Source organism: Oncorhynchus mykiss, chromosome 17 (assembly GCF_013265735.2).
Source record: "Oncorhynchus mykiss isolate Arlee chromosome 17, USDA_OmykA_1.1, whole genome shotgun sequence".
Taxonomy (NCBI): domain Eukaryota; kingdom Metazoa; phylum Chordata; class Actinopteri; order Salmoniformes; family Salmonidae; genus Oncorhynchus; species Oncorhynchus mykiss.
The window spans coordinates 68,758,704-68,772,369 of NC_048581.1; the positions used below are offsets into that span (position 1 = coordinate 68,758,704).

Here is a 13,666-nt window from a genome sequence, read left to right on the forward strand (position 1 = left end):
GAGGTAACTCTGGTTCTTCCTTTCCTGTGGCGGTCTTCACAAGAGCCAGTTTCATCATAACGCTTGATGGTTTTTGCGACTACACTTGAAGAAGCTTTAAAAGTTTTTGAAATGTTCTGTGTTGACTGACGTTCATGTCTTAAAGTAATGATGAACTGTCGTTTCTCTTTGCTTATGGCTCCCAAGCTTGGGGCTCCCGAGTGGTGTAGTGGTCTAAGGCACTGCATCTCAGTGCAAGAGGCACTACAGACCCTGGTTCAATTCCAGGCTGTATCACAACCGGCCGTGATTGGGAGTCACATAGGTTGGCCGGGGTCGGCCGTCATTGTAAATAAGAATTTGTTCATAACTGACTCGCCTAGTTAAATGAAGGTTACATATTATTTTTTTAAATAAACATTTAGCTGTTCTTGCCGTAAAAAGGACTTGGTCTTTTACCAAATAGGGCTATCTTCTGTATACCACCCATGCCTTGTCACAACACAACTGATTGGCTCAAACGCATTCATTTGTGAAATTTCTTTCCTTCTTAACTTTTAACAATGCACACCTGTTCATTGAAATCTATTCCAGGTGACAACCTCATGAAGCTGGTTGAGAGTATGCCAAGAGTGTGCAAAGCTGTCATCAAGGCAAAGGGTGGTTAAGAATCTCAAATATTACATATATTTTGATTTGTTTAACACTTTTTTGGTTACTACATGATTCCATATGTGTTATTTCATAGTTTGATGTCTTCACTATTATTCTACAATGTAGAAAATAGCAAAAATAGAGAAATACCCTTGAATGAGTAAGTGTGTCCAAACTTTCGACTGGTACTGTATATCTATATTAATCTATAATTTCAATAAATTATACTGTGTATACACTACCGTTCATAAGTTTGGGGTCACTTAGAAATGTCCTTCTTTTTGAAAGAAAAGCACATTTTTTGTCCAATAAAATAACATCAAATGGATCAGAAATACAGTGTAGACATTGTTGTAAATGTTATAAATTACTATTGTAGCTGGAAACGGATGATTTTTTATGCAATATTTACATAGGCGTACAGAGGCCCATTATCAGCAACCATCACTCCGGTGTTCCAATGGCACGTTGTGATAGCTAATTCAAGTTGATAATTTTAAAAGGCTAGAAAACTCTTTTGCAATTTTGTTAGCACAGCTAAAAACTGTTGTTCTGATTGAAGAAGCAATAAAACTAGAGTAGTTATGTAACCTGGAGCATCAGAATTTGTGGGTTCATTTACAGGCTCAAAAAGGCCAGAAACAAATAACTTTCTTCTTACACTCATCAGTCTGTTGAAGGCTATTCCATGTGTGAAATATATGTCACTTTTTTACATCAATTATCAAAAAATGCATAAACTCCAATTTTTTCATGTTCCTATACTATATTTTGTATCTTAGACCTATTTTACATACTCTAAGGTGTCTGTGTTGTGCCCGCCATCTGTGGAGACACAGCATACAAACTGCGTGTCATAATTTGGCTAATATATTTACTAAAATGTGAATTATATTGAAATGTCTACTTTTAAATGGTACAACAAAGATGGTTGGAGATCCACACAACAGAGAATGCTAACGTATCCATTGTTCTAAATTAAACTGTCCATCTTCCATAGGAAGAAATCACATAAATATAGATCATAGAATAATAGAATAAAATAAGACAATGGTGTACCAGCTATTGCAGTGGTCTGAAGGGATAGGTTCATTCTATTAATTATATTTCTATGATTGAAATGACACCCACCCTGTATTCAAGAGTATGCTGTGTATCAACTGATGACGGGTAGGGTATGCAGATTGGGTCATGGGTCAGGTTATAGGTTAGGTAAGGTTTAAATGATGAAGTCAATCTCAATGTGACTTGGATTTTAAAGGATTAGCGCCTAGACTGGTGCAAGAAATATTTTGGACCATGAAGCAATTACACAACAGCGCCTCTTCAACCTGAGGCGACTGAAGAAATTCGGCATGGGCCCTCAGATCCTCAAAAATTTCTACAGCTGCACTATCGAGAGCATCTTGACTGGCTGCATCACCGCCTGGTATGGCAACTGCGCCGCCCTCAACTGCAAGGCTGTACAGAGGGTGGTGCAGATGGTCCAACACATCACTGGGGCATAGCTCCCTGCTCTCCAGTACATCTACACCAGGCAGTGTTTGAGGAAGGCCCTTGTGACCAGCAAGGACTCCAGTCACCTGAGCCACGGATTGTTCACTCTGTTACCATCTGGCAAGCGTTATCCGAGGAATGGGTCTCAGACCAACAGTAGAACACAATGAAATGTACGTTGTGGAGAACGTGGACAGAATCATGAAATCCAGACATTAGAATGGAATTTCAGCAATGTTAACAAAATTAGAATTTATTAGAAAGTGCATTAATTTGGCCAAGATTATTATAAGACATGAACAAACTGCATCAGTGATCCATATTTTCCTTCAATTTCTGAAGAGGCAAAGGCATAGGAATGCCCCTGTCTGTGTGTGAGTGCTTGTCTGCCTTTTTGTGTACTCGTTAGTGACATTGCTAATGTAATGACAACAGACTTCTAGTAGAGGGAAAGGTCCCCAAAAACCTTATCAATGAAATGCTAACTACAAAGTAGCTATGCCTACCTGGCAGAATGATATCATGATTATTTTCATCAGTACAGTGGCCATTTGTTTTGCAAACACTGCAATCACATGAGCGCTACAGAATCATCGCTAACCAAACAACAGTCTCTGGCTAGTGTGAAGTTGAATTAAGACCTCAAAAGTGGTCTCCTGATGTGGTTTAAGCATTGTTGAGCACTTAGAACATCCAAATTGTCTGTTTTTCTATTTAAAAAGTGTGGTTTTGAGACCGAAAACCATGAACAACAAAACACAGAAAACCGAATTTGGGAAAGAAATAAACGGAATCAAGCAAAAAAGCATAACTGATTGTATATGGCCCTACAACATGCTCCGAGACAGCTTCTACCACCAGGACATCACTGTTGAACAGCTAACCCTATCTGTCTCCCTGCACAGACCTGCACCTTAGTGACTATTTGCACCTAAGATACTATTTGTACTCTCCACACATCCAACCCTTACACACAAGCACACACACCACAACCATCCACAAACAAACACACATAAACACACACACACCACAACCACCCATAAACAAACAAACACACACACACATACACCCCCCAACCACCCAAACACACACACACATACACACAGCAGAGGAGCTATTGTAATGGCCAGAGTGGAATAAATGGAATGGTATCAAACATATAGAAACCATGTTTGACTCTGATCCATTTATTCCATTCCAGCCATTACAATGAGCAGGACCTCCTATAGCTCCTCCCACCAGCCTCCACTGACACACACACACACACACACACACACACACACACACACACACATATATATATATATATATACACAGGCAACAATGCTGTTCTATTATACCTACAGTATCAGATTTATACTCTGTTAGCAAGTGATAGCTAGTGATAGCTAGAGATAGTGATTCACAAGCTCAACCTATTTGAAATATCGCCAACACCTGGCATCGTTTGCCGGCCAGATTCAAAAACTTGAAAACCCCATTAGAAGAAAAAAAAGCTTGAAAACCCCATTAGATTTTTTCCTAAAGTTTAGGGGGACCATAATTCATGATGATTTTTATTTTAGTTCGTTTTGCAGTCAAATAAAATAGTTTCTGTATAGTTTTAGTTTTCTAAAACTGTTTTGTTAATTATTTTATATCAGTTTATAAAATAGTTTTTTCATGATTAGTTTTCGTTTTCATTTATTATAATAATCTTGATTCACATGGTCACGTTCATCTGAAGCAAGCACTTCTCCCTCAGCAGTGTAACTCTTGGCAATGTGTGTGTGTGTGTGCTTCTGTGTGTGTGTGTTTGTACAGTATGTGTGTGTGAGAGAGATAATGAGAATGCATGAACATGTGTCTACCTTGGACCCAAATTGGCACTCCATCAAGTCGTTCATAATCTCTCCCTTTCATATACTGCGGTCCTACTTTTTTAAGACCTGGCTAGCATCGATGCCACAGACACAGATAAAGAGTCACGCCTCAGCAGGGACATCAGAGGCGGTTTCACTCAGAAAAAGAGGACCAGAAATATAACATGCCATTTTTTTGCATTATTTCATCTTGGCACTTGAAAATGCCACTGGGATTCGTGTGTCAAATACAGAGGGGAAAAAGTATTGCAAAAATGAGGAGCCTCAGTGTTTTTGTGGCCATAGCATTTACTTTGAAGAAGAGAAAATGGGTTAAAGATACATTTTTTATAAGTGTGCAGGAATTTAAAACAGCTTATTCAAGAACTGTCCCACTGGGCACACACTGGTTGACTGAATGTTGTTTCCACGTCATTTCAATTAAATTGCATTGAACCAACGAGGAATAGATGTTGAATTGGCGTCTGTATCCAGTAGGGTATTACGTGAAAACACAAATTCAGGAAAATCATGTAATTCAAGGCCATGGCATGTCTCTTATAAAGATCTCAGAATAAAACATAATTTTGCGTGGCACTGAACTATATTCATGCCAAAAACTAAACTCAATGGTATTATGTCACCAAGAGCACATTCAGCAGAGCCAGTTGCCTTTCGACAGCCTAACTGATGCCACACACTGGTGGGGTGCAGTACTGCACTCCCCTCTCACCAAGTCTACATAAGCCAGCAGAAAAAGAGAGTGCAGTTGAGAGGGGGACTCAGGAGGCTGTGTCTCCTCAGGGAAGGGAAGTCGTACTGGGACTGAGTGCGACCAAGGGCCCTTTTCCCTCTCGGAGACTGCCTCCCATCTTTGTCCCCTTATGAGCTCTTAAGAGCTTCCTGCTGCACCTTTGTTATATTGGAGGATGTGGAGGCAGTCTGAGGCAGTCTGAGGCAGTCTGAGGTCCAATGAAGGAGACTCAGGGATTACCATGGCATGCGGTAAGGTCCTGTGAGCACTCTTTCTCTCTTTCTTTCTCCCACTCTCACAGAGCCCATAATACTGCTGTGCCATGGTCACGCCAAGGGGAGTGGGTAATGTTTGGGTTTTATAACATCTTTATTATCATCCCAAAGTGATAGAAAGCTAGCTCTCAAAAGCACAAGGACAGAGAAGCCTTCCAGGACTGTATACTACACAGATGCAAAGGACAGATAGATAGATGTTTCTGACCAACAGCACTTAGAGCTGTGGAACTAGGTCATTGGCACAGTGACATGGGAGCACACCACATTTACTACCATCCCATAAACCAACACAAAAGGTATGATGGTTTGTGTGGTAGCAGTGTATTCTCGATGCTGGAAGTATAGACATGAATAAAATGCATGTTTGAGTGAGGCTTGTTGATCTCGGACTTCTATTCATCTCAGCATATTGAATTAAAACAGATTCAGAGTAAAAGAGAGAAAGAGAGAGGGGTAGAGAGGGAGTGAAAGAAAGAGATATGGAAGGTAAGAATGTCAGAAACAGAGAGACGGAAATGGGCTAAAAGATAGAGAGAGTGATGAAGAGTCATTCAGTCTTTCTGTTTCAGTCACTCTAGTCACTCACTCATTATGGATTCACAGTCATGCGGTGAGGCCAGAGTAGCTGATGGATGGTGGATTGCAGCTCTGCGATCTAGAACCTTAACTGTAGGACTGGGAGAAATCTAAAAAAAGATACTGTAAACGTGTGGAGGAAGACGAGTAGATCCCTGAAATAGACATTTAATTCTGCAATTAACGATTGTCGCCATCCGCTAATAAGTCTGTAAAATCCCATATAGCCATGAGATGAGTTCTAAGGAGCTACTGTATGTCCATCCCCTGAGAGATCTGGCAGGTTAGCCTCTGGAGAAAACACACCAACAGAGAGACACAGTGAATTCTATTACAGCACAACATAAAACATTCAGCACTGATGGAATGATGCACTTACTAACTCAACCTTTAAAGTGAGAAAGAACAGTTTTCACTGCCAGGTAAAGTAAGAAAGATGAAAAAAGTATTCAAACTAGGAGCACAGACTGGAGAAACTGTCAGGCACAAACAGGTGTACAGTGCCTTGCAAAAGTATTAATTCCCCTTGCCGTTTTTTACTATTTTGTTGCATTACAACCTGTAATTTAAATGGATTTTTATTTGGATAACATGTAATGGTGAAGTTAAATGGTGAAGTGAAATGAAAAAAGGACTTATTTAAACATTTTTTTAAAAAGTTGTGGAGAAGTACAGATCAGGGTTGGTTTAAAAAAAGGACCAGAAACTTTTAACATCCCACAGAGCACCATTAAATTCATTATTAAGAATATGGCACCACAACAAACCTGCCAAGAGAGGGCCGCCCACCAAATATCACGGACCAGGCAAGGAGGGCATTAATCAGAGAGGCAACAAAGAGACCAAAGATAACCCTGAAGGAGCTGAAAACCTCCACAGCGGAGATTGGAATATCTGTCCATAGGACCACTTTAAGCCGTACACTCCACAGAGCTGGGCTTTACAGAAGAATGTCCAGAAAAAAGCATTGCATAAAAAAAAAAATAATGGCATGTGAGACTCTCCAGGCATGTGGAAGAAGGTACTCTGGTCAGATGAGACAAAAATGTAGCTTTTTGGCCATCAAAGAAACCGCTATGTCTGGCGTAAATCCAACACCTCTCATCACCCCATGAACATCATCGCCACAGTGAAGGATGGTGGTGGCAGCATCGTGCTGTGGGGATGTTTTTCATCGGTAAGGACTGGGAAACAGGTCAGAATTGAAGGAATGAAATACAGGGAAATTCTTGAGGGAAACCTGTTTCAATCTTCCAGAGATTTGAGACTGGGATGGAGGTTCACCTTTCAACAAGACAATGACCCTAAGCATACTGCTAAAGCAACACTTGAGTGGTTTAAGGGGAAACATTTAAATGTCTTGAAATGGCCTAGTCAAAGCTGAGACCTCAATCCAATTGAAAATCTGTGGTATGACTTAAAGATTGCTGTACACCAGAGGAACCCTTCCAACTTGAAGGAGCTGGAGCAGTTTTGCCTTGAAGAATGGGCAAAAATCCCAGTGGCTAGATGTGCCAAGCTTATAGAGACATACCCCAAGAGGCGTTCAGCTGTAATTGCTGCAAAAGGTGGCTCTAAAAAGTATTGACTTTGGAGGGGGGTGAATAGTTATGTACGCTCAAGTTTTCTGTTAAAAAAAAAAATCTTACTTCTTGTTTGTTTCACAATAAAACATATTTTGCATCTTCAAAGTGGTAGGCATGTTGTGTAAATCAAATGATACAAACCCCACAAAAATCTATTTTAATTCCAGGTTGTTAGGCAACAAAATAAGAAAAATGCCAAGGTAGTGAATACTTTTGCAAGCCACTGTACTTACATTGACTGTCCAAGAGAAGGCAGAAATCTTCAACTCACATATGATCGAAAGTGGTTGAGAGAAGGGATTGATTGATAGTGGGAAAAATAGTCCTCCTTTCCAAAAATGTAAATATACATGAGAGGTAAGTGGCTTACTTCCCATAAAAAATGTCCCACTTCTGCCTACAATTCCCCACTCTACAAGACAGAGTATCTTCCAGCCCTGTGGGGGAGAGCAGGGAGCCTATCGCTGTGTTTGTGACAGTGCCATGCAGAACAGTCTGTCATAGCCGGAGGAACAGTGGGACTGTGTGTGACTAAAACCTGAAGTATGCTCAAACATGTTGCTGTTCTTATTAGAGATGGTCCTTCTTTGGGAAAATGAAATGGTAAATATTATGCTCTAAATGTTGTCACATAATGTGTGTTAATAATGACATAATTACTACATCATTTGGAGATAAGGTCTCTGTTCTCCATGAATGTTCATCCTGTCTTCTATCAGAACCGCATTCCTTTCCTACTCTTAGCACACATCTATTATGACCATTGAGGAGAGGATAGCACGTCTATATCTATTCTTAACTGAAGGCTCTAACGGTCATTCAGACTAAAGTTATTGCAAATTGAAAGTAATTCTCATTGAAAGTAATTCAGATTGAAAGTAATTCAGATTGAAGGTAATTCAGATTGAAAGTCATTCAGATTGAAGGTAATTCAGATTGAAAGTCATTCAGATTGAAGGTAATTCAGATTGAAAGTCATTCAGATTGAAGGTAATTCAGATTGAAAGTCATTCAGATTGAAGGTAATTCAGATTGAAAATCATTCAGATTGAAGGTAATTCAGATTGAAAGTCATTCAGATTGAAGGTAATTCAGATTGAAAGTCATTCAGATTGAAGGTAATTCAGATTGAAAGTCATTCAGATTGAAGGTAATTCAGATTGAAAGTCATTCAGATTGAAGGTAATTCAGATTGAAAGTCATTCAGATTGAAGGTAATTCAGATTGAAAGTCATTCAGATTGAAGGTAATTCAGATTGAAAGTCATTCAGATTGAAGGTAATTCAGATTGAAAGTAATTAGGATTGAACGTAATTTGCAGATTGATTGTTTCAATAACACACATCTTGCACCACTCAGAGTAAAAGCTTTTGTATAAAAGACCACAATCACAGTCGCAATTTGGAGCAACATCTGGGTTTATGAGGATTTCTTAGTTTTTGCTGTCATGGTGAGCTTTAGGTGTGTGTGCGAGACCTGGCTCGGTGAAGTGTGTTGTGTGAGGGGTGGTGTGAGGTGTGGTGTGAGGGGTGGTGTGAGGGAGGGTGTTGTAAGGGGTGGTGTGAAGGGTGGTGTAAGGGGTGCGTATGAGGGATGGTGTGACGGGTGGTGTGAGGGGTCCGTGTGAGGGGTGGTGTGAGGGGTCCGTGTGAGGGGTGGTGTTAGGGGTGGTGTGAGGGTTGGTGTTAGGGGTGGTGTGAGGGGTCCGTGTTAGGGGTGGTGTTAGGCGTCCGTGTGAGGGGTGTTGTTAGGGGTGGTGTGAGGGTTGGTGTTAGGGGTGGTGTTAGGGGTCCGTGTGAGGGGTGGTGTGAGGGTTGGTGTGAGGGGTGGTGTTAGGCATCCGTGTGAGGGGTGGTGTTAGGGGTGGTGTTAGTCGTCCATGTGAGAGGTGGTGTTAGGGGTGGTGTTAGGCGTCCGTGTGAGGGTTGGTGTGAGGGGTGGTGTTAGGGGTGGTGTTAGGAGTGGTGTTAGGGGGTGGTGTGTTGGTTGGTGTGAGGGGTGGTGTTAGGGGTGGTGTGAGGGGTCCGTTTGCGGGGTGTTGTGAGGGGTGCCTCTTAAATGTCACCCTATCCCCTCTAGTGCATTACATTTGACCATGGTCTGCATAGGGCTCTGGTCAAAAGTAGTGCACTAGGAGATAGGGTACCATTTCACATGCGGCCTAGGAGCAGAGGTTGAGGAGACTTACAGGGGATGGTGCGCAGGTAGAGGTTGTCTCGGATGACCTGCTGCAGCTTGTGATCCAACGAGCCCTTCTGGAACTGCAGGCTTAGGTAGTGGCGCAGGTCTGTGTTCAGAACCTTCCCTGAGCAGACAGAGACACACAGTGTTATTACAGGGCCAGTGTACTAGAGTTAGTGTCAAGAGGTTAGAGGTCAAACAAGAGGTTATAGGTCAAACAATATGCCTTCCCTTTCCATCCGTCACTCCTGTGAAGACACCTCATCTACACAATAAAACGGACAACAAAAAGGTTTTATATAATATGCATACAATGATAGACACTCACCGCAACAATGACAACCAAGCATACGCCAAAAGCTTATATAAGGAACTGTGAAGTCTCAATGCAAAAATTTGAGTGAGAGGTTTTAACGTAAAACTCTCAGGAGCATCTCCTAACCAACCCCCCAATGACTTTGTAAAAACATAGGAAGTTCACAAAGTTTGAGAGGAGACAGGAACTTGAGAGTCATCCTGTGAAAGCAGGTGAAAGTTTGCTGAGAGTCGGAAAAGATGAAGAGGAGAAAGAAAAGAAAGAGTGGAGAGAGAAGGAAGACCAGATTTTCAGTGTCTTGGATGTGAGCCTAGTCCCCTGGCTGACAGTGGGGGGGAAAGTGGCTTTGAAATGGCTCGACTGGCGCTGAGCTTCAGTAATCATCATGTTCCCTCTCTCTCCTCTCTACTCTCTGCCGAGCGGACAAAACTCTGCTTAACACAACTCTGTATGCATGGCTATGAATACTAATACATCCTTTCAGAAAGGAACAGCCCCCTACTGTAGATATAGCTGGTGATACAATGGGGATGCAGCGTAGGGTGTAATATACTGAACAAAAATAAAACATGTATTTTAACATGCGCCGAATACAACAAGTAGATCTTACAGTGAAATGCTTACTTACAGTGGCTTGCAAAAGTATTCACCCTGTCATGACGCTAGCCCTTTCAGTGATTTGGCTAGCAGAGATGTGAACCAACCCATTTTCTACATTTATATAAGAGCCCCCGTTACCCAATTCACGTTGAACTAAGCAAACCCCAGCGTGAGCTGTGGTGGCAAAAAGTTGAATATCCACTCTACATAACAAAAAGTTGAATATCCACTCTACATAATAAAAAGTTGAATATCCACTCTACATAATAAAAAGTTGAATATCCACTCTACATAATAAAAAGTCAAACAAGTTCCGAATTCCGTGAGGATTTGTCCTCACTTTTAAAAGGGCTAATTCTAATGTCAACCATACAGGCCAGGAAACATGGGAGCTTGCTCTCCACGTGAAATGGTATGATCACTCAAGAAGAAGTGAGTCCTAGATGATAGCCTTACAGACTGCAGCTGGAAAGGTAGCAAATCTAGTACGAGAACACTGACCGACGTGGACCAATCTCCAGAGTGAGATGAACCTCTCAGACCATGTGAACTTCTCACACAACAACCGGGAAGATTCCACAAAGGACAGGGCAACATCAACAGGGCAAACCAGAGCATCACATCACCAGCTTCACGTAAATACAATGCATTGCTTTTCCGAATGAGCGATCATTAGTGGCATATGTATTTATGTGAGAATAGCTTCCCAGGTCCGATAAAGACCAATGTTCCTTAGTCTTCCTTCCAAAATCCCCTTCTCTTCACTCTGAATCTATAGTGTTATAAACTAACTGTTTTTGTTTAGTCCACTATGGATGGTATAATGTTATTATGTATTGTATATTCTGTAATTGTTTAATTAGCTAGTAAATAAATAACTGAGCCAATTGGTGTATGGATGATTTATAGTAAAGCCTGGGTTCGTGCAGATAACCAATAATTTACGACATTCAGATGAGACTGACGAAGGTAATAATAATAATTAATTAATAGAAGACTAATTGATCAGATATTAAAGTATCTGAAGAGTTATATTCAGAAAATTCTAACTTTGTAATGAACATTTTCCGTGGTGCCCGACTTCCTAGTTAATTACATTTACATGATTAGTTTAATCATGTAATAATAAATACAGAGAATTGATTTGATAAAATAACAGTCTTCACCTTTAATGATACTAAAGACACGACAACGCCCCTTGGCATTTTTCCTATTTTGTTGCCTTACAACCTCATAATTTGAGATGCAAAATATGTTTTATTGTGAAACAAACAAGAAGAAAAAACTTGAGCATGCATAACTATTCAAACCCCTCCAAAGTCAATACTTTATAGAGACACCTTTTGCAGCAATTATGTCTCCATAAGCTTGGCACATCTCACCACTGGGATTTTTGCCCATTCTTCAAGGCAAAACTTCTCCCGCTCCTTCAAGTTGGATGGGTTCCGCTGGTGTACAGCAATCTTTAAGTCATTCCGCAGATTCTCAATTGGATTGAGGTCTGGGCTTTGACTAGGCCATTCCAAGACATTTAAATGTTTCCCCTTAAACCACTCAATTGTTGCTTTAGCAGTATGCTTAGGGTCATTGTCCTGCTGGAAGGTGAACCTCAGTCCCAGTCTCAAATCTCTGGAAGACTGAAACAGGTTTCCCTCAAGAATTTCCCTGTATTTAGCGCCATCATGCCTTCACTGACCAGTTTCCCAGTCCTTGCCGATGAAAAACATCCCCACAGCATGATGCTGCCATGGGTGTTCTCGGGGTGATGAGAGGTGTTGGGTTTATGCCAGACATAGCATTTTCCTTGATGGCCAAAAAGCTAAATTTAGTCTCATCTGACCAGTACCTTGTTCCATATTTTTGGAGAGTCTCCCATATGCCTTTTGGCGAAACACCAATGTTTTTACTTATTTTTTTCTTTAAGCAATGGCTTTTTTCTGGCCACTCTTCGTAAAACCCAGCTCTGTGGAGTCTACAGCTTAAAGTGGTCCTATGGACAGATATTCCAAGACTTTGGAGTCTTTGGCAATTTTTAGGGCCTTCCTCTGACTCTGCCTGGTATAGAAGTCCTGGATGGCAGGAAGCTTGGCCCCAGTGATGTACTGGGCCGTACGCACTATCCTCTGTAGTGCCTTGCGGTTGGAGGCCGAGTAGTTGCCATACCAGGCAGTGATGCAACCAGTCTGGATACTCTCGATGGTGCAGCTGTAGAACCTTTTGAGGATCTGAGGACCCATGCCAAATCTTTTGAGTCTCCTGAGGGGGAATAGGCATTGTCGTGCCCTATTCACGACTGTATTGGTGTGTTTGGGCCATTATAGTTTGTTGGTGATGTGGACACCAAGGAACTTGAAGCTCTCAACCTGATCCACTACAGCCCCGTCGATGAGAATGGGGGCGGGGTTGGTCCTCCTTTTCCTGTTGTCCACAATCATCTCCACGTTGAGGGAGAGGTTGTTGTCCTGTCACTACACGGCCAGGTCTCTGACCTCCTCCCTATAGGCTGTCTCATCGTTGTCGGTGATCAGGCCTACCAGTGTTGTGTCATCGACAAACTTGATGATGGTGTTGGAGTTGTGCCTGGCCAAATAGTCAAGAGTGAACAAGGACATAATGACTACAGACCCGTAGCACTCACGTCTGTAGCCATGAAGTGCTTTGAAAGGCTGGTCATGGCTCACATCAACCCCATTATCCCAGAAACCTTAGACCCACTCCAATTTGCATGCTGGTCTGCTTGAAACATTTTGGTATTATAGACTTCAGGTAGGTCAGGTAGAGGTTGAAAATGTCAGTGAAGACACTTGCCAGTTGGTCAGCGCATGCTCGGAGTACGCATCCTGGTAATCCATCTGGCCCTGTGTCCTTGTGAATGTTGACCTGTTTATATGTTTATATTCTGAATGTGTTACAATGCTATTTTATTGAAAGGCTCCTGGTGCTGGCACGCAAGCACACATGCACTCACATGTACACACACACATGCACACACACACATGCACACACACACAACCATGTCACCAACCCCGTGGCTGTACTGTACAGTGCCGTCTTTGTGGCCTGCTCGGTCCAGTCAGAAGGTGTTGTTGAGGTTGTCACTTCAGAGATGAGTCTCATTCCTCCTCTTTACAGATAACATTGTATCAGCTTTCCTCTCTTCAGGTGGAGACTCAATGGCCTCCACTGTACCCAGTCATCCCTGTATGCTGTATGTATTTCTAGTGACTGCAGTCAGCCAGAGAGAGAGAACTTCACCTCACATTCTTTACTCTACCAGCTCTCTCTCTCTGTACTCTTCTTTACCCCCCCCTCGCTCTCTGTACCCGTCTCTCTCTGTACTCTTCTTTACACCCCCCCCCCCCCCCGCTCTCTGTACCCGTCTCTCTCTGTACTCTTCTTTACAC

General features: G+C 41.9%; 1 protein-coding gene across 1 annotated transcript in view; it reads right to left on the reverse strand.

The window, feature by feature from the left end:
- Positions 1-13,666, reverse strand: part of LOC110494466 (membrane-associated guanylate kinase, WW and PDZ domain-containing protein 3) — a 61,830-nt gene that overhangs the window by 46,385 nt on the left and 1,779 nt on the right. Inside the window, exon 2 of the mRNA XM_036948431.1 lies at positions 9,354-9,470. Coding sequence (XP_036804326.1) covers positions 9,354-9,470 — 117 coding nt within the window. The remainder of the gene's footprint in view (positions 1-9,353; positions 9,471-13,666) is intronic.